The sequence below is a fragment of the Bubalus bubalis genome, chromosome 3 (genome assembly GCF_019923935.1).
Source record: "Bubalus bubalis isolate 160015118507 breed Murrah chromosome 3, NDDB_SH_1, whole genome shotgun sequence".
NCBI classification, from domain to species: Eukaryota; Metazoa; Chordata; class Mammalia; order Artiodactyla; family Bovidae; genus Bubalus; species Bubalus bubalis.
Window position 1 is genome coordinate 100316200 of NC_059159.1, and position 21195 is coordinate 100337394.

The 21195-nt window shown below is 43.6% G+C and overlaps 1 protein-coding gene and 1 long non-coding RNA gene across 7 annotated transcripts in view; one reads left to right on the top strand and one right to left on the bottom strand.

Moving 5' to 3' along the window:
- LOC123332819 overlaps positions 1-21195 on the top strand; it is a 98853-nt gene that overhangs the window by 74309 nt on the left and 3349 nt on the right. The window lies entirely within an intron of this gene.
- The window catches only part of KDM4C (lysine demethylase 4C), a 407208-nt gene continuing 397972 nt past the window's right edge, over positions 11960-21195 (bottom strand). For 5 of the 6 annotated variants that reach the window (XM_025281534.3, XM_044939894.2, XM_006076447.4 and 2 more), the window contains 2 exons: positions 20095-20187; positions 11960-13025 (listed from right to left, as the gene is read on the bottom strand). In XM_025281534.3, the coding sequence (XP_025137319.3) occupies positions 12849-13025; positions 20095-20187 (270 nt within the window). In that variant the 3' untranslated portion in view covers positions 11960-12848. Of the gene's footprint in view, positions 13026-15178; positions 17603-20094; positions 20188-21195 lie in introns of those variants that run through there. The other variant, XM_044939896.2, reaches the window with a different exon arrangement.

Genomic DNA, 21195 nt, shown 5'->3' on the forward strand with positions numbered 1-21195 from the left:
AGCTCCCAGTCTGGTTTTTTATGACTATATACAGCTTCTCCATCTTTGGCTGCAAAGAATATAGTCAATATGATTTTGGTGTTGACCATCTGGTGATAGCTATGTGTAGAGTTGTCTCTTCAGTTGTGGAAGAGGGTATTTGCTATGATCAGTGAGTTCTCTTGACAAAGCTCTCTTAGCCTTTACCTTGCTTCATTTTGTACTCCAAGGCTAAACTTGCCTGTTACTCTAGGTATCTGACTTCCTTACTTTTGCATTCCAGTCCCCTATGATGAAAAGGACATCTTTTTTTAGGTCTAAGTCTTGTCGGTCTTCATAGAACCATTCAACTTCAGCTGTCTCAGCATTAGTGGTTGGAGCATAGACTTGGATTATTATGGTACTGAATGGTTTGCATTGGAAAGGAACAGAGATCATTCTGTCACTTTTGAGATTGTATTTTGGACTCTTTTGTTGCCTATGACGGCTACTCCATTTCTTCTAAGGGATTCTTGCCCATCAGTAGTAGATGTAATGGTCATCTGAACTAAATTTCCCATTCTGGTCCATTTTAGTTCATTGATTCCTAAAATGTCGATATTCACTCTTACTGTCTCCTGTATGACCTGATTGATTCATGGACCTACCATTCAAGGTTCCTATGCAATATTGTTCTTTACTGCTTCAGACTTTACTTTCACCATCAGACACATCCACAATAGGGTGTTGTTTCTGCCTTGGCTCAGCCTCTTCATTCCTTCTGGAGCTATCTCTCCACTCTTTTCCAGTAGCATATTGGGCAACTACCGACCTGGGGAGTTCATCTTTCAGCGTCATATCTTTTTGTCTTTCATACTGTTCATGGGGTTCTCAAGGCAAGAATGCTTAAGTGGTTTGCCATTCCCTTCTCCAGTGGACCACATTTTGTGAGAACTCTCCACCATGAGCCATCCATCACACATGGCATGACTCTTAGTTTCATTGAGTTAGACAAGGTTGCAATCCATGTGATCAGTTTGGTTAGTTTTCTGTGACTGTGGTTTTCATTCTGTCTGCCCTCTGATAGATGAAGTTAAGAGGTTTATGAAAACTTCCTAGTGGGAGGGACTGGCTGTGAGTAAAACTGGGTCTTGGTCTGGTGGGCAAGATGATGCTTAGTAAATCTTTAATCCAATTTTATGCTGATGGGTGAGGTTGTGTTCCCTCCCCGAGGCCAAACTATGGTAGGGATAATGTCAGTAATGGTGACCTCCATCAAAAGGACTTATGCCAGCACTCTGCAGCTCCGAGGACTGTTGTAGCCAGTGCCCCTGACCCAGCAGCAGACCACTGTCAACCCACACCTCCACCAGAGACTCCTGGACATTCACAGGCAAGTCTGGCTCGTCTCTTGTGTGGTCACTGCTCCTTTCTCCTGAGTCCTGGTGCCCACAAGATTTTCTTGTGCCCTCCAAGTCTGTTTCCCTGGAGGTTCTCAGTCCTATTGCTGGATCCCCAGGTTGGGAAATCTGTTGTGGGCCCTAGAGCTTTTGCAACACTGTGAGAACTTCTTTGGTATAATTGTTCTCTAGTTTGTAAGTCATCTACTTGGCAGTTTAAAGTGGAGCTAATGGTGACCTCCTCCAAGAGGACTTAAGGCCACAAGCTGCACCTCCAGTTCGGCTGCAGCCAGAGGCCCTGTCCCCAAGGCAGGTCACTGTTGACCCATGCCTCTGCAGGAGACACTCAAAGGCAGATCTGGCTCAATCTCTTGTGGGGATCACTGCTCCTTTCCCTTGGTCCTCGTGCACCAACATTTTGTTTGTGCCCTCCGAGCATCTTTGGTGGTCCGAGATTTGATTTTAAAATGTAACTGCACCCCTCCTACTGTCTTCTTGGGGCTTCTCCTTTGCCCTTGGACGTGGAGTATCTTTTTATGGTGGGATCCAACATTCTCCTGCCAATGGTTGTTTAGCAACTAGTTGTAATTTTGGTGTGCTGGCAGAAGAAGATGAATGCACATCCTTCTACTCCACCACCTTGAGAGCACTTCTTGTTGCATTCCACTAGATTTTATTTATTTGAGGCAAGTTTATCAATGTGATACTGTTGTTATTGTTTACTAAAAAAGATGCACAACTTGAGAGTTGCAAGTTAAGTTTTATTTGTGGCAAAATGAGGACCTCAGCCAGGCAGACAGCAAACAGATAGCTCTGAGAGATTGCTCCCAAGAGGTAGTGGTGAAGTCGCTCAGTCATGTCAGACTCTTTGCAATCTCATGGACTGTAGTCTACCAGGCTTCTCTGTCCATGGGATTTTCCAGGCAAGAGTACTGGAGTGGGTTGCCATTTCCTTCTCCAGGGGATCTTCCTGACCCAGGGATAGAACCCAGGTCTCCTGCATTGCAGGCAGACGCTTTACCCTCTGAGCCACCAGGGAAGCCAGGGAAGAGGTAGTGGGGAGAAGGTCAATATATAAGGTTCTGGTGAAGGGGGAGTTCAATGCAATCAAGCACTTACTTTATATGAGGTTTTCTCCTAGGATCTGATGTCACCATGAATGGATTTAGTGCTGTTTCAGATATGAGGAGATACAGGCATTGGGATCATAAAATGCGTTCCTAAAAATATCCAACTATCTAAAGACCTGTCCCACCCGATTCCCCAGAGCACAGAGTGCCTCACTCCACTGTGAACTCCCTTGGGGGTGTTGAAGGTCAACAGCTACAGCAGCACAGGGTTCAGTCTCCACAGAGGCAGATGGTAAATACCCTTGTTCTTATTGTTGTTTGAAAGTGAAGTCGCTCAGTAGTGTCCGGCTCTTTGCAACCCCACGGACTGTAGCCTATCAGGCTCCTCCATCCATGCGATTTTCCAGGCAAGAGTGCTGGAGTGGATTGCCATTTCCTTCTCCAGGGGATCTTCCCGATCCAGGAATTGAACCCGGGTCTCCCACATTGCAGGCAGACGCTTTACCGTCTGAGCCACCAGGGAAGCTATTGTTTAGCTGTTTGCAAATGCTCTTGGCAAGTGCCAACTTGAGGTTGATATTATTCAGTCCCTCAGTCAAGACCAAATCTTTGCCACCCCTTGCATTACAGCACACTAGGCTTCCCTCTCCTTTACAATCTCCCAGAGTTTGCTCAAACTCTTGTGCATTGAGTTGATGATGCCATCCAACCGTTTCATCCTATGTCACCCACCCCCTCCCTTTTCCTTCTGCCCTCAATCTTTACCAGCATCAGGATCTTTTCCAATGAGTTAGTTCTCATTAGGTGGCCAAAGCATTGGGAGTTTCAGCTTCAGCCGTCAGCATCAGTCCTTCCAACGAATATTCAGGATTGATTTCCTTTAGGATTGACTGGTTTGATCTCCTTGCTGTCCAAGAGTCTTCTCCAGCATCACAATTCAAAAGCATCAGTTCTTTGGTCCTCAGCCTTTTTTTTTTTTTTTTGGTCTAACTCTCAAATCTTTAAATGACTACTGGAAAAACCATAGCTTTGACTAGATGGACCTTCGTCAGCAAAGGGATGTCTCTGCTTTTTAATACACTGTCTAGGATTGTCACAGCTTTTCTTCCAAGGAGCAAGCATCTTTTAATTTCATGGCTGCAGTCACCATCAGCAATGATTTTGGAGCCTAAAGAATAAAGTCTTTCATTGTTTCCATTCTGTCCCCATCAATTTGCCATGAAGTGATGGGACCACATGCTATGATCCTAGTCATTTGACTATTGAGTTTTAAGCCTGCTCTTTTTACTCTCCTCTTTCACCTTCATCAAGAGGCTCTTTAGTTCCTCTTCACTCTCTGTGATTAGGGTGATATTATCTGCATATCTAAGCTTGTTGATTTTTTTCCAGGCAATTTTGACTCCAGCTTATGCTTCATCCAACCTGGCATTTTGCGTAATGTACTCTGTATAGAAGTTAAACAAGCATGGTGACAATATTACCACCTTGATGTACTCCTTTCCCAATTTTGAACCAGTCCATTGTTCCATGTCCAGTTTTAACTGCTGCTTCTTGACCTGCATACAGGCTTCTCAGGATGCAGGTGTTGTGGTATTCCCTTTTCATTTAGAATTTTCCAGTTTGTGTGATCCACACAATCAAAGGCTTTAGAGTAGTCAATTAAGCAGTAGTAGATGTTTTGCTGGAATTCCCTTGCTTTTTCTATGATCCAATGATATGGGCAATTTGATCTCTGATTCTTCTCCTTTGTCTAAATCCTGTTTGCATATCTGGAAGTTCTTGGTTCATGTACTGTTGAAGCCTTGCTTGAAGGTTTTTGAGCATGACCTTGCTAGCACGTGAAATGACTGCAGTTGTGTGACAGTTTAAGAATTCTTTCACATTGCCCTTCTTTGGGATTGGAATGAAAACTTTTCTAGTCCTGTGGCCACTGCTGAGTTTTACAAATGTGCTACCATATTGAATGCAGCACTTTAACAGCATTAACTTTTAGAATTTGAAATAGCTCAGCTGGAATTCTATCACCTCCACTAACTTTTTTCGTAGTAATGCTTCCTAAGACCCACTGGACTTCACACTCTAGGATGTCTGGCTCTAGGTGAGTGATCAGAAATTTGTGGTTATCTGGGTCATTGAGACCTTTTTTGTATAGTTCTTCTGTGCATTTTTGCCACCTGTTCTTAATATCTTTTGCTTCTGTTAGTTCCACACTGTTCTGTCCTCTGTTGTGCCCGTCTTTGCATGAAATGTTCCCTTGGTATCTCTAATTTTCTTGAAGAGGTCTCTAGTCTTTTCTATTTCTTTGTATTGTTCACTTAAGTAGGCTTTCTTATGTCTCTTTGCTGTTCTTTGGAACTCTGCATTCAGATGGGCTTATCTTTCCTTTTCTCCTTTGTCTTTCACTTCTCTTCTTTGCTCAGGTATAAGTAAGGCCTCCTCAGACAACCATTTTGCCTTGTTGCATTTCTTTTTCTTGGGGATGAGTTTGTTCACTACCTCTTGTACAATGTTACAAATCTCCATCCATAGTTTTTCAGGCACTCTATCAGATCTAATCTCTTGAATTTATTTGTCAGTCTTTCCTACTTTCTTCAATTTAAGCATAAATTTTGCAATAAGGAGTTCATGATCTAAGCCTATTTAAGTGAACAATATAAAGAAATAGAAAAAACAATAGAAAAGACTAGAGACCTCTTCAAGAAAATTAGAGATACCAAGGGAAAATTTCATGCAAAGATAGGCACAATAAAGGACAGAACTATACAGAATTTCTCCATTTTCAGCTGCAAAGAATACAATCAGTCTGATTTCAGTATTGACTATTTGGTGATGTCCATGTGTAGAGTCGTCTTTTGTGTTTTTGGAAGAGGGTATTTGCTATGACAATGCATTCTCTTGGCAAAATTCTGTTAGCTTTTGCCCTGCTTCATTTGTACACCAAAGCCAAACTTGATTTTTCCAGGTCCTCTTGACTTCCGTGTTTTGCTTTCTGGTCCGCTAAGAGGAAAAGTGGAGAAGGCAATGGCATCCCACTCCAGTACTCTTGCCTAGAAAATCTCATGGATGGAGGAGCCTGGTAGGCTGCAGTCCATGGGGTTGCAAAGAGTCGGACACGACTGAGCGACTTCACTTTCACTTTTCACTTTCATGAATTGGAGAAGGAAATAGCAACCCACTCCAGTGTTCTTGCCTGGAGAATCTCAGGGATTGGGGAGCCTGGTGGGCTGCCATCTATGGGGTCGCACAGAGTCGGACACAACTGAAGCGACTTAGCAGCAAGAGGAAAAAGGACATCTTTTTTTGGTGTTAGTTTTAGGTCTTGTAGGTCTTCATAGAACCATTCACCTGCATCTTCTTCAGCATTAGCGGTTGGGGCATAGACTTGGATTCCTTTGGTCTTGGATGGTTTGCCTTGCAAACGAATCACAATCATTATATTGTTCTTGAGGTTACACCTAATACTGCATTTTGGACTCTTGTTGACTATGAGGGCTACCCCATTTTTTCTAAGGAATTCTTCCCACAGTAGTAGATATAATGGTCATCTGAATTAAATATGTTTACCTCTTGTCTACATTACTTGCTTAGTGGTTTGAAACAACAGTCACAGAGTTTCAGCAGGGATGCTCCCTTTTAGAGGTTTTGTTCTTGTTGCTGCTGTTCAGCTGCTTAGTTGTGTCCGACTCTTTGCAAACCCTGGGTGAACTGCAGCACCCCAGGCTTTCTTGTCTTTCACTATCTTCCGGAGTTTGCTCAAATTCATGTCCTTTGACTTGAAGATTCCATCCAGCCACCTTATTCCGTCACCCTCTTCTCCTCCTGCCCTCAATCATTACCCGCATCAGGGTCTTTACCAAAGAGTCAGCTCTTTGCGTCAGGTGGCCAAAGTATTGGAGCTTCAGCTTTAGCATCAGTCCTTCCAATGAATATTCAGTGTAGATTTCCTTTAGGATTGACTGGCTGAATCTCCTTGCTGTCAAGGGGACTCTCGAGAGTCTTCTCCAGCACCACAGTTCTAAAGGATCAATTCTTCGGTACTCAGCCTTCTTTGTAACTACTGGAGAAACCATAACTTTGACTAGATGGATCTTTGTCAGCACAGTGATGTCTCTGTGTTTTAATATGCCATCTAGGTTTGTCATAGCTTTTCTTCCAAGGAGCAAGTATCTTTTAATTTCATGGCTGCAGACAACATCTGGAGTCATTTTGGAGCCCAAGAAAATAAAATCTGCCACTGTTTCTATTTTCTCCCCCATCTATTTGCCATGAAGTGATGGAAATGGATGCCATGATCTTAGTTTTTTGATGTTGAGTTTTAAGCCAACTTTTTCACTCTCCTCTTTCACTTTCATCAAGAGGGTCCTTAGTTTCTCTTCACTTTCTGCCATAAGGGTGGCATCATCTATACATCTGAGGTTGTTAATATTTCTCCGGGTAATCTTCATTCTATCTTGTGCATAGGAAATGCAACCCACTCCAGTACTCTTGCCTGGAAAATCCCATGGACGGAGGAGCCTGGTAGGCTACAGTCTATGGGGTCGCAAAAAGTCGGACACGACTGAGCGACCTCACAGATGGACGGACTCAGCATATAAGTTAAATAAGCAGGGTGACAATAAACTGCCTTGTCAGACTCCATTCTTAAATTTGAACCAGTCTGTTGTTCCATGTCTGGTTCTAACTGTTGCTTTTTGACCTGCATATAGGTTTCTCAGGAGGCAGCTAAGGTAGTCTGATATTCCCATTTCTTTTAGAGTTTTCCTGTTTGTTGTGATCCGTAGTCAAATGCTTTAGCAGAGGTTTCACAGGAGAATATTTCCTTACCTTTTCCACCTTCCAAAAGCCATCTGCGATCCTTGCCTTCTGGGTCTGTCACCCATTGTGTGGGCCCACAAAATACACTATCCTTGGCGCTGCCATCAGTCCTGCCTCAGCCATGGGAATCCAAGGAATTGGTCCATATGTCCCTCAGAAAGCCATCAGCACAGACCCATAGGCACAGATCTGCGTACCAGGGACTAGTGGTCACATAGTCACTCAACTGGACACGTCATGGGAGCTAAACATTCACCAGAGGCCCCAGCCTGGCCTCCCTGGGCACATGGCCACAATGTCCACAGCTGCTAACTCCAGGCCCACCTCACCCACAGGAACACCATTAATCTTCTTGGATGTCCCACAGGCACTGAAGTTACAAAGGCACTAACAGCATAAATCCACCAACATCACAAAGTCACGAGACAGGGCTTAGCTTCAGCCCTACCTCCATGTTTTGGGCAACTGCTTGCTTGTTCCCAGTAGTTGCAGAGGTGGAGCCCTGCCCACAGTGAGCTTTCTGAGAAGGAGGCGGCTGTGGTGGGGCCCTGGCTCTTCCTTCACATGTGCGTGGTAACAATAGGGCTTCTGTGGTGGACCTGGGCTCCATTTTGCACACTCCTCCCAGTTTTGGTCTGGGCCACACCCTACCCACTTCAGGCTGACTCTGTACAGCCAACCACACCCCTCCACTGAAGCCTGACTTTTGGCACCCAGCCCCCTACTCGCACCAGCAGATGAGCTCTTGCTGATGGACACCTCCTGTGGAGGAATACTCATTGGCTCATCTACTAGCATACATGCTCCCATCCCATCTACCCCAACCAGCAGCTCAGAAATAGATCAGGGAGCATCTACTCCAACTGGGAGCAGAAGGGTCTGTGATGCCAAACAATTCTTTGATGCCAAAGAGGAGGTCCTGCTCAACATCCAGTGCAGGCTCTGGTCACTGCCACACCAATTACACCCCCAATCAAGGGGATAATGGCCAGTGCACACTGAGGACAGTCAAGGCAGTGAGTGTAGGGTAGAGCACGGAGGTTGTCAGAACCAGGTATGCTGCTCTCTCTCCATTCTGCCTCCTGCAAGCTAGTTGCTGCACTCTCCTCTGAAGCTCCCTGTCTGTCCCTGCTGATCTCTCCCCATTGTGAAGGAGGCTCCCAGAGTGGGGGAACCCCTCCACTTTCACAGCTCCCTCCCAGAGGCATAGATGCTATCCTTTTTTCTTTTTTTTTTAAACTTTTATCCTTACCCAGTTACATGGTAATCTTTGTGTTTTGGTTGTATGAAATCTTCTGCCAGCATTCAGTGGGTATTCTGTGAAAATTGTTCCACATGTAATTTTGATCTATTTGTGGGAAGTGGTGAGCTCCACATCCATCTATTCTGCCATCTTGATCTCCTCTCACCTATTTGAATATATCTAGGCTTCTCATCTGAAACCATGTGGAATGCTCTCATGAAAGACACCAGTGTTCTCCTAATGAACAACTACGTGATCTAGGACTGTCTAGCATTTTCCCTCTGTTGACCCCTCTCCTTTTTGCAGTACCATCTTCTGTTGATGTCCATGACATCACAGCATCCTGGTTTCCCATTTCTTGTCCCCTTTCAGTGCTCATTCACAACTCAGGTATATGTAGTTCTTTCCCAGGGTTCTTGGTTTCTTTTCATATCTTGTTCTCATCTCATTCAGCATGTTCTCTCCCAAGTTACTTGACCACCATTCCACTAGATTTTATTTATTTAAGGCAAGTTTATTGAGGTGATACTTACACATAGTAATATCTACCTTTTGTGTTCAGTTCTGTGAATTTCGACATACAGTCCTATTACCACCACCTCAGTCAAGATAAAGAATATTGCCATCACCCCAAAACGTTTCCTCAAGCTGAGCCTCTGTTGTCAGTTCCTTCCTTCACTTCCAGTCCTTGGCAACAAGAGATCTCTTTTCTGATCCTATAGTTTTGCCTTTGCTGCTGCTGCTGCTAAGTCGCTTCAGTCGTGTTCAACTCTGTGCGACCCCATAGACGGCAGCCTACCAGGCTCCCCTGTCCCTGGGATTCTCCAGGCAAGAACACTGGAGTGGGTTGCCATTTCCTTCTCCAATAGTTTTGCCTTTACCAGAAGGTAAATTTCATGTTATTTTCAAAGAAAATGAAGATGATGACTTCCTTATTTATATCTCTAGTGCTAATTTGTCTTTGAGCTTCAGAGTCATCTATCCAGTGTTATTTGATTGTGTCAGGTTTAGAATCCTCGCTTTTCTTCATGCATCGAGGTCAAGTGATTCAAAAGCTACTTAACCTCTCTGAATCTTAGTTTCCCTCTATGAAAGAGGAGAGTACTTCCTTTGCTGATTTTTTGGGGGAGACTAAGTAAGATAAATACCACTAAGAAGCCTACTAGGCAGTGTTTAACAATAGATGCTCAGTACATCATTAATATCACTGATGAACTTCCATTTCTTCAAGTGGACCTGTACCTTCTGAGGATGGAGCATGACGTTTGAGTCTTCAGCACACTTGCTGGACAGTTCAGGCTCCTCAGAGGCCACTCAGTGGTGTATGTCTCGACAATATACTGGGTGAGAGAATTCAAGATACTTCCCATGATGCACATATAAATTCTCAGAAGCAGTTTGTTGTAAAATCGAGTCTTTGCAACCAACCAGTTACTCATGTAATGAGTATGTCTCAGAATTTCTATTTTGCTTCAAGTTTTGGGGGCTGATTAGTATGTAAAATGAAGATTGTTTCATTTCAGATCCTTTTTACTTAAAGGCAAAAATGAAACACAACATGATCTTGCAGCATATGCTCCCCTAGTATGATTACTTGTAAGACCTCTGGGTCATTTACAGGAACAAACATGTTTCAGCCTTGCCTCACATTGCACGGGTACAGGGCAAAGTGGCAGGTCCATTCACTCCTATGTGTGTTTTTATTCTGCATCTTCCATTTTCATATGCCATTTACCCAGGAGCAATTTATAATGCATTTGTGAAGTCATGTGATATTTTAGTAGATACTTCTTTTCAATTTCTCTTTAGATGAACTAAACAAAAGTACTTTAATAAAAGTAAATTGACAAGAATCACATTGTTCTCATTTCAAACACATATAAAGGAACTAAAATGTTGTGAAATATGCCAGGCAGTTTTACTAATCCTCTAATCTCCAGAGAAAGGGCTTATAATTAGAATTACATTAGAATTGTCACAGCCAGCAATTTTTTTTTTTTAATACTAGAAGGACTTCAACTGATTTCACGCTACATGTGCACACTAAAAATGCAGTTAGTGTAACGCAAAGAAATTAAAATTACAATTGAGGTGTCACAGTAAGCGAAAAAGCTTTACTGATTTGTCTGGTCAGAGAGCTAATAACGACTTCATGCGGAATGCAGTGAAACAAAGGTGTCTTTCTCAAGAGCCAGAGTGTATTTGTGGCCGACACTATTTTGCTTAGGCCATATACAGCTGTACTTGATTATAGGAACATTAGTTAAGTGAGACCATAAAAAACAGCTGTATTTGAGATCACATAGGACTCTGCACATTTTCTCCCTGTGGCAACCAATCAGAAATCTTGCTGACAGGCAAACTTGTACAAAACAAATGATCCTATTTAGATTAATTCCTCTTAATGCCTTACACAGGCCTACTTTCCTGGCATATTGTGGAGAGAGCAGGTCAGTTCCATTCAAAATGTGGAGATACAAAAGGCAAGCTTGATTGCTTGATAAAATATACGACTATACTGGCAGAGAATGTGGAGTGCTCAGTCCTTGTAAAAATATGGCTGATGGGCTCTTCCCCAGCTCAGAGTTCAGCCACGAGGCACTCTGGAAAACAGAATGTCAGCCAACTAGAGGTCTGCAGAGCTGAGCTTCAGCTGTGGCTGTCATGATGCTTCAGTTCTCTACTCTCTACCCAGTAACACGATACATCCACACGTTTTGCCACGAAACTCTGAAATGCCCTCTAATCCCTGGCTCTGGGCTTTGGGCCACAGGATGTTAACCAACATCAGACCTAAAATTCACTTATTTGGTTGGCCTCTCTGCCTCTGCCAGTGACCAGAGAAGATCAAATCTGGGCTAGCCCACTAGGTCCAACGGGCTGATGGGGACACATGAAGAAGACGTGTGAGCTGGCCCAAGCTGAGGTTAGCACAGCTGCACAGCCAAGCCCAGCCTTGATCAACCAATCTGCAGGCTCATAAGCAAAAGCAGTGTGTCTCGCCACAGGGCACTGAGATTTTGCAGTTGTTGGTTATGCTGTATCACTGTGGCCACAGTTTACTGAAGCATCACTGTGTGACCGTGGGCAAGCCCTCTCCCTGTCTCTCCTCCACCCCCATCTACAAAGTGATGGAAGGGATTGGAGGATCCATAAAGCCCCTGCCAGCGAAGCTGAGGACCAAGAGACCCGTGATGAAAAGAGTTTGAGACTCCAGGTGCTCAGGTTTCTTTCAGGCCCAAAGGAGGAGCTGAGGAAAACACTTCAACAGGCACCACAAGCAGGCAGAGGAGACTTTATCCCCAGCGATACAGCCATACATGTCTGGCAGTGCATCCACAGTTATGGACAAAGTCAGTGAGGGAAGAAGGGTCTGAAGCCGGGGCCCCATAATGTCTTCATAGTCAGCTCACAAACAAAACTTGTTTTCTATAGGTTTAAACCTAGACAAATAAGCAAGTTAGAAGACAGAATTGGAGAAAATGGAAATCTTTATTTTTAAACACTAGTACATTTTCAAGCTGTTTCAAAAAGGAAAAATCATATTACCTCAAAACTATGCATCGAGGCATATTTATTTTTAACTCTAATCTTATAAACACATAATGAAAGAAACATATTTATAAATATCTACTCAGAATATGTATTATGAAAAAAAAGTGTTTAAAAATAACAGCCCCAGATCTCCCTCTTTAAATATATAAAATTCCCAGACAATTCATAAGGATTCTTTCTCAAGAGCCAAAAATTTCACAGAGGCCAACAACTCAGTTCTCATCAGACACCACCCAAAGTAAAAGGGATATAAAAAAATGTAAAAGTTCTGTACAAGGGAAATACAGATAGCACACGGGTAAATCTCATTACCATACATGCCATTTGTGTTTTAAAAATGTTTTATAAAAACTTCTATTTAAAACAAATAAGTGAGAGTCCTTCCCTGACTGTGGAAAATATATGTTACTACCCTCCCACCTGGGCCTGGAGGCCCCCACTTGCTCAGGGAGGAGAGTGGTCTCTGTTCGTTCTTACACCTAAAAGCTGTGTGTGGGGATCCACCTCCTCTGGCAGTGGCTTTTTTTGGTGAGTGATTTCCTTCACTTAGAAAAATTCTTTGGGATCAAAGGAGACAACTGCTAAGAAGTGAAAGCAAGACTAGGAGACAGCTTCAGACTGTGGTATCCAATTAATAATGCGTATTTTGCGGTTCTGGTGACCACACTCTGGGGAGCCTGATTTTCCACTGTCAGAGACACAGCCTGTCACCTACCCCAGTGAAACACACGGCACAGCCCCAGGCTGTCCTTCCTCGGTCCTCTTCTGCCCAAGTCATTCTGTGGCCTGCAGAGCAATGTAGGTAGACTACTGCCTCTTCTGACACTTCTTCTGGAAAGAGCTCTTCAAGAAAGTGCGGTAGACGGGGTCATCCACGTATTCATTCTTGAATCTGGAGCTCAGCACTCTCTGTCTCTTTTTTTCCCCTTGGATTATGTCTGTTCCATAAAACGTGTCTTCAAATCGCATGTCAGAAGCTGTGGACTAAGAACAGCCAGTGTTACTCTGCAGAAGAGCAGGCACTTGACTTCACAGGAACAAAGGCCTGGCTCAGTCAGGGCTGGGGAGGGGGCTGAGGCCCCTTAGGAGAAGGCCACACCAGGGGTCATGAGTGCCTCCCCACCCCCATCTACTTCCATTTAGCCTCCTTTTCTTCAGGATCTCCAGCCCTCGGGGACTTTCCTCAACACAAGCAGAACTAAAGTCTTCTCATTTAAGTCTCCCAGACTATTCATGCCCTTGCCTGACCAGGTATGTGACTGACTTGTCCACAGTCGGCTCTAATTCACTCTTATTCCTACTTACCTCTGGGTCTCTGTTCCCACCACTTCCTTGCAACTGTCCTGGTTCCTAGGACACTCCTCTACCCTAAATGTATATGATTTCTCTGTCACCTCACTCTTGCATGAAGCTCTCTGTCATTTTGTAAGCCCTCTTCCTCGTCCTCTGACTGCTCACTGTTCATGTGTCAGGGGCTCCCCTTAACTATTTGCTCAACTCTGACGGCCCTGAGGCTTTGCGTGTGGACTTTTCCTCTCTACATATGCTCCCCGGGCCTACCAAGCCACACTCAACTTCAATTTTGACATCATTCTAAAGACACTCCCATGTCTTACTCTGGTTCATACCTCCCCCCGTGCTCAAGCCTGCATGTCCAACTACCCAGCAGGCATCTCAGAATGTTTATCCTGGAGGCACTTAGAATCTTCCTATCCTAGAATGAACAAGTCTTCTTTCTCCATTGCTGTCCTTCCTAAATTCCATTAATGGCAGCACTACCCCCATCAAATCTAACTTTGTCGATTTGATGTAAGGTCTTTGTAAACTTCCCCTTGTCCCCATCCTGTCCAGGACCCCGAAGCCCTCCCTCCTTTCTTCTTTAACCCTACTGACCCCATGGTGCAGGCCCTCACGCTTCCTCTGCTAATCCACTGTAACAGTGCTGCGCCCTAGTCTCACAGAACTACTGTAAGAAATGTCTCTACACTCTCTGACTACATGACACCCCTGCTTATGATCTTCAGTAGCCTCACTGCCTTCAAGATGACGGCTGTACTTTCAGGCTGGATGTACATAACCGGACATAATCCTACCCCATGCTTGGATTAGACTGACTTATTTGCAATTCCTGGTCACACTTAATTGTCTCCAGCCTCTGTCTTTAAATGTACTGTTTGCACAGAAGATATCCTGTCTTCTCTGTGACTGACAAAAATGAGGTTCCTTCTTTTGGATTCCTGGAACACATTATGTGTCAATGTAGTAGAATGAAGGCATGGGCCGAGATGAGGGGTAGGTGATGCCCCATCAGAGGTTCCTTGGATCCCTTGAAGATGAGCGTATCAGGGACTATAAATTGAATTTTACATGTGCTCCCACACCAAGCAATGTACTTTGCCACAGTCACTGCTCAGTAAGTGTTAGCTAGGCAAAGGAATGTGCGCTTTTTCTGTTATGCTCCAGTAAAGTTTACTTTTTTTAAAAAAAATTTAACCTTTATTTTATATTGGACTGTCATTGATCTATAACATTGTGTTGGTTTCAGGTGCACAGCTGAGTGATTCAGTTACACGTGTACACGTACCCATCCTTTTTCCATATAGGTCATTCTGGAATGTTGAGAATTCCCTGTGCTATACAGTAGGTCCTGGTTGATCCTCTATTTTATATGTAGTAGGTGCATATATGTTAATTCCAAACTCCTAATTTATCCTTTCTCCCCCTATTTCTCCTTTGGTAACCATACTTTTGTTTTTGAAGTCTATTCTGTTTTGTAAATAAGTTCAGTTGAATTATCTTATAAGTGGTATCATAATGATATTTGTCTTCTATTATAATCTCTAGGTCCATCCATGTTGCTACAAATGGAATTATTTTATTCTTTCTATGAGTAACGTTCCAGTATATATATACACACACACACCCCCCCCACATCTTCTTTATCCACTCCTCTGTTGATGGACATCTAGGTTGCTTCCATGACTTGACTATTGTAAACAGTGCTGCAGTGAACACTGGGGTGCATGTGTCTTTGTGGATTACAGTTTTCTCCAGATATATGCCAGGAGTGGGATTGCTGGGTCATATGGTAGCTCTACCTTATGTTTCTTAAGGAACTTTCATACTGTTCACAGTGGTGTACTGATTTACATTCCCACTAACAGCGTAGGAGGGTTCCCTTTTCTCTATCCCTTCTCAAGCATTGATTGTAGATTTTTTGATGATGACCCTTCCGACTTTTGTGAAGTGGTACCTCACTCAGATGTGTCAAAGGGTGTGTTTAGAGGTGCCTGTGAGGTCAGTATAAGCTTAGGCAGTCTGTCTGCTGATGGGTGGGCCGTGCTCCCCCTTGCTGGCTGTTTGGCCTGAGGCCTCTCAGCACTGGAGCCTGCAGGCTGTTAGGTGGGGTCAGATCTTGGTGCTAAAAGTGCAACCTCCAAGAGAGCTCACAGTGATCAATATTCCCCGGGGCCTCCACCACCAGTGTCCTTGCCCCCATAGTGAGCCACAGTGGGCCCCCTCCTCTCCAGAAGACCCTCCAGGACCCACAGGTAGGCCTAGTCCAGGCTCCTATGAGTTACTGCTTTGCCCTGGGTCCCACTGCATGTGAAGTCTTGTGTGCACCCCAAGAGTGGAGTCTCTGTTTGCCCCAGTCCTGTAGAGCACCTGCCCTCAAGCCCCACCAGCCTTCAAAGCCAAATGCTCTGAGGACTCCTCCTCCTGATGCCAGAGTGTTAGGCTGGGGAGCCTGACCTGGGGCTCTGGACTCTCACTCCATCTTGTTGTGGCTTTGTCTCTGGATGTAAAATATCTTTTTTGGTAGGTTCCAGTCTTTTTTGCTGATGGTTATTCAGCACTTAGCTGTGATTTTGGTGTTTTCATGACAGGACATGAGCTGAAGTCCTTCTACTCTGCTGTCTTGTCTGGAGTTGAGGGGCTACTTTTAGTTTGGATGCTTCTGTCTCCTTCCTCAGCATGTGCTGGCTCTTATACCCTTCATGTGGGGTATGCCAATACTTTGGCCACCTGAGGCAAATGGCCAATCATGGGAAAAGATCCTGACATAGGGAAAGACGGAAGGCAAAAGGAGAAGGGGATGGCAGAGAATGAGGTGGCTGGACGGCATTAACGACTCAATGGACATGGATTTGAGCAAATTCCGGGAGATAGTGAAGGACAGGGAAGGCTGGCATGTTGAAGTCCATGGGGTTGCAGAGTCAGACATGACTTGGTGACTGAACAACAACAACAAAGGTTTGGCAGCCCACACTCACTCCAAGTACACGGGTAGCAATCGGCACCGGCTTGTGGGGCTCCCAGCAGCAGCCCCTGAGACTCCGGAACAGCAGGCGCAGTGACTGGCCCCTGCCCGCTGCCCACACATGCTCCCTGGATGGCAGGGGCAGTGACTGGCATCTGCTCCCGGCTCTCTCAGTGGTCCATGCCCACCTCTGAAGCTCACAATGGTGGTGCTCGCTCATGCCTACCCCTGGAATTTGTAGGTGGCATCTGCTGCCTGAGAGCATGCGCAGGGAACGGAGTTCCATTGGCGGTTCCCGCCCCTCTCCTTGCGTGGTGCTCAACAATGGGTCCTCGCCTCTCTGAGGGCCCAGGCTTCTTCCGTGTGCAGCCTCAAGTGCAATATTCCAGCCTCTACAGGTTGTCTGCGTGTAGCCAACTCCACTCCTCTCCCTGGGTATGACCTCTGAAGCCCAAGCTTTAGCACCTGGCCCCTGCCTGGGCCAGCGCATAAGCATCTACTACCAGGGAGTGTGGGTCACTCTCTGTTTTGCCTTCCAGAAGCTGGTTGCTGCGCTCTCCTCTGAGGCTCTGAAGCTTGGCACCTGTCCAGTGAGGGGACCTTTCCTCCTTCACAGCCCCCTCCCTGGGACACAGGTCTTGTCCCCACTCCTTTCTCTCTCTCTCTCTTTTTTTTTTTTCTTTCATCCTAACCAATTATATGGAGGTTTTCTTGCCCTTTCAGAAGTCTGAGGTCTTCTGCCAGTAGTCAGTAGATGTTCTGTGCAAACCCCTCTGGACATATCTGTGGGAGGAGGTGGGATCCATGTCCTACTCCTCTGCCATCTTGATTCCTCCTTCCTGTAAAGCTTAAAGCACTATTTTTCCTTCCTAATTCCCTATTTTTTCCCCTTCAATGTGTTCCCAACTGGTTTTTATTGAGATGCCACCAATGTACAGTACACCTCATTATGTCATGGAGGCCCCCGCCCCGGGTGGTGACAGAGGCAGAGCCTAGATTTGAAGGCTTGAAAACAGGTGATCAGTCATGAAGAAGAGACAAACAATGGAACAAAGAAGCTTGAAAACTAAAAACAGGCACAGGTTAAAAGTCAAGCATGTTCCCTGCCAGTTCGTGAGACAGTCCTCAAGGGTGACAGGCTCCCTCTGTGGCTTCCCCCAGATGCTACCCAGCTTCACCCAGGAAGCAAAGTAAGAGACTGTGGATGGGCTGGGCACTCTCTGTCGTTGGAAGAAACAGTTTTGGCTCATTCATTCTTGGCAAAGCATCTCCTCTGAGTAATCTTTCCATTTTATAAGTGCTAAAGTTAAAGAAGAAAATGAAACATCTATGAAAGTGTTGCCACTGTGTGAAGAAAGCAAAAGTCAATCTCTCAAATTAATAATAAAACCAATTTACCAGCAGCGCCAGTTAATTATGCACCATTGCTATGGTTATTCTGTGAGACAATAAAAGGTAATGGGGCCGTTTCTGAAGTTAGTGGGAAGGAACCCAGCACAATCACCGAGGTGGACTGCTGACTCTCTTGAAAAATTTCTCCCCAAGTCAGCATGTGTCTGGGTGAGCAGAAGTCATTAAAACATGAAGGCCTCCCAGTGAGGGCTGCAACCTGCCCTTCCTTAAAACAACAACAACAACAACAAAACCCCTCTAATTATAAAGTATTTTCCATCAACAAGTTTTCCAATTAGATTTGTTTCACCAAGTGGAAAAAAAAAATAGCATTCATAGGCTAGCCAAGGGCCAGAGGGTTATACACAAACCTGAAGGAAAAGCTGGTTTGTTACAACAGAAGCACGTTAAGTCTTTGATTCACTAAAATCAGAGGTGGCAAACTGGATTTAGTGACTGTGAGCAAACTAGATTTTGTTCCTGAAGAGGTTTTCTACTAGGCTCGTAACAGGTTAGATTCAGAATATCTATGTGATTTATATATTTTTAATTAAAAATTTTTTTCTCTGAAAATTAAAAATAAAAGTTCAGTTTGGTGTGACTGCTCTGAGAGATGATCTTAGAATCCGCAGAAGCTGTGCTCAAGTAAAGCTGCATGGGAAAGCACACTGACATTAGAGCCAAACCTACTGTGGCACCGAGAGACTGTGATCAGAGCAGCTTTCTTGTAATGTGATTAAGAGATGGCATTTGAAATCTACAAGACCCCGCTGGTAGGATGCTTAATCATACATGAATTAGAAAACCAAAGACCTGAGGGACTTCCAGAGGGCTCCCTACTCCATTTCCCAACCTCTAAATCTCCAGGTGATTTGACAAAGAAAAAGAAAAGGGAAGGGGATGGAGAATCCGAGGGAAATACAAGCAACAGGATGAGAGACAGTCATCTCGAGCACCCTGGAAAATTGTTCTTAAGAGATTTCAAGACCTAGAACACCGACAAACTACCCAGGGTTTTAGGTCTCTTTTACAGTTTTATAGATGTCTTTACTCTAGGAATACTTTATCTTCCCTTTCCCTGCTGTTTATTATCTGAGAGTTAACCTATTTCAGGCATGTGGTTCCCTACATGTCACGCTTCCTCACTGGGCGGGCCGCACTGTCGCTCATCTCTTGATTGTTTTACCGTGAAGGACCTTCCCCTCAGGATGCAGCTGAGAAGAAACTCAGTTCACCCCTGATGTGGTTGACTCGGGACCCCACCTGACAGGAGAGGGGCTGAACAGACAGGTGAACATTTAAGGAAACACATGGTTTTTCCAAACTAATCTAGGATAACTCTATCATTGCCTAAAAGTATATTATTAGCATGCAATGAAAATGAAGGATGCCATTTATTAAAAAAAATTCATTTTAGTCAGAAAAAGCCCCTCATTCAAATTTCCTTTAGTGTTTATTTCCTTTAGTGTTTATCACTTCACAAATGCACTGTATGTAATTCTAAATGAGTAAAACTGGCTTCATTTCAGGGTCCAGAAAATATTTCATGACACAATAATGAAAACTAAGTTATTGTGAATTATATTTTTTAACAACTTCAATTTGATTATTTGTCCATGTTTGTCTTTTAATGGTATGTACAGGGCTTGAAACTAATAATGCTTTAAAAACAAAAACAAAAAAAACCCACCACTTTACTATTCCTACAACTAGTATTTGGGCTTCCTTCTTTTATAAAAGTGAGAGTTTCATTTAATTATGAATTGACACAACCATTAATAACCTTCAGAGAGAGAGAAGTTGATCAATATAGTTGACCTTGAAAACATGGATTTGAACTGCATGGGCCCACTTATACACACATTTTTTGGGTCGTACTATACGACCCACAGCTGGTTGTCTGACTATACAAGCCATACGTGAGTGTGTGGAGCGTCAGCACCCCAACTCCCCACACTGTTCAAGGCTGCACTGTATATGATAAGGCTACAGCAAACTACATGTTTGCTACACTGAGTCTCCATTAATCTCCCACTGAAAGCCTTCTTTTAACATGGCTTCCACTAACAAGATTGTAAATGTCTTGATGGTATCTTTGTGTGTTCCCAGTTCTCTTGCACAGAATATGTACTCAATAACTTTTTGTATGCCAACAAATGTTAACATCAAGAAGCATCATTTGACCTCATTAGAAAGAAAAATGAGGAACTTGCACTGGTTTCCCTGTTTCTGATCAAATATATTTGCTTTGGATTAAATAGATTTCAATAAGGGAAAAGATGCATTGGTTTCCTAAAAAATCAGTCCAAAGGCCTGAGTGTGTTTCCGCTGGGCTCAGGAAACAGTGCTAAAGGAGGGATTCACAGGGCAGACCCCTCAGAGAGATTACCCAGTACTTACAAATCGAGCTTTCACTCTCTTAGGTAACTCTTCGTCTAAAGTATAGATGTCCTCTCTCTTCATTGCTATCTGGGATCCATCTTCAAATTCAACCTAATGAAAAATAAAGCATTGAGCATGGTATATTTTTTAAAAAGCAAGAAGCATTCACCATTTTCTTCAGGGTTCCAATTAGCCACACACACCAAAAAAAGAGAAAAAGGATTCAAACAGAACAAACCAAGAGAACTAGCCAACAGCCAAGGAAGGGAGAAAAGCTCTTTCCCTTATCAGACTAAGAACAAAGCATGTTTCAAACAGGCCAAAATTCTTGAAAATTAGTGTCCTGGAATATGTGATATGAAAACTTTATGCCCCCAAAGCAAAAAAAGAAAAATAACTGCTGCTCAGATGATTTCTCAGAACAGGAGACTGTGGCCAGTTTAGCACTAAGGCTGGTGGAGCCTGTCGGCGCTCTTTGTTTCTTTAAGATGCTCTGATGACTTAAGAGGGAGGGTGTTTTCTCTTTGAGAAAAAAGTGATGACATATTTTACTCTTATAATCCTCCCAGATAAAATAATTTCTCAAGTTCTTATAGAACTTTAACTTTCAAAACTCACTTTTGTTAAATTCAACCAAAAGGCCAGAAAAATCTCAGGTTCCCCTCAACCTCATGTGTCAACCATGTCAATGTGTGAAAATATATAACCATCTAAATGAAAATGTTTAAAACTTGTTTTTCCAAGCTATTCAAATGGAAGTATTTTCATTATCTATTTTTTTCAATATTTTATGCTGTTTTGTTAGAGAAAAAGTAAGTGACATTGAATAACAGAAACATAATCTGGGGAACTTCATCAAACACCCTATTCAAAGTGATCCTGATCTAGGCTTAATCCCACATGAACTCTCCCAGAAGAAAACAACGAAAGGGATGCAATCGAGGTAGAATATCTAATTCTAGTATGTTCTGTCTGTCTGAATTCTTTTAAGAAATAAATATATGCTTGTTAAAAAGGTGAATTAAATCATGTAGCTGTGCTATGTTAATAAAAACAATCTGCTGAAGTTTAAAAAGCTACTAAAGATAAAATATATAGTTAAACTTTGTATTATCCATG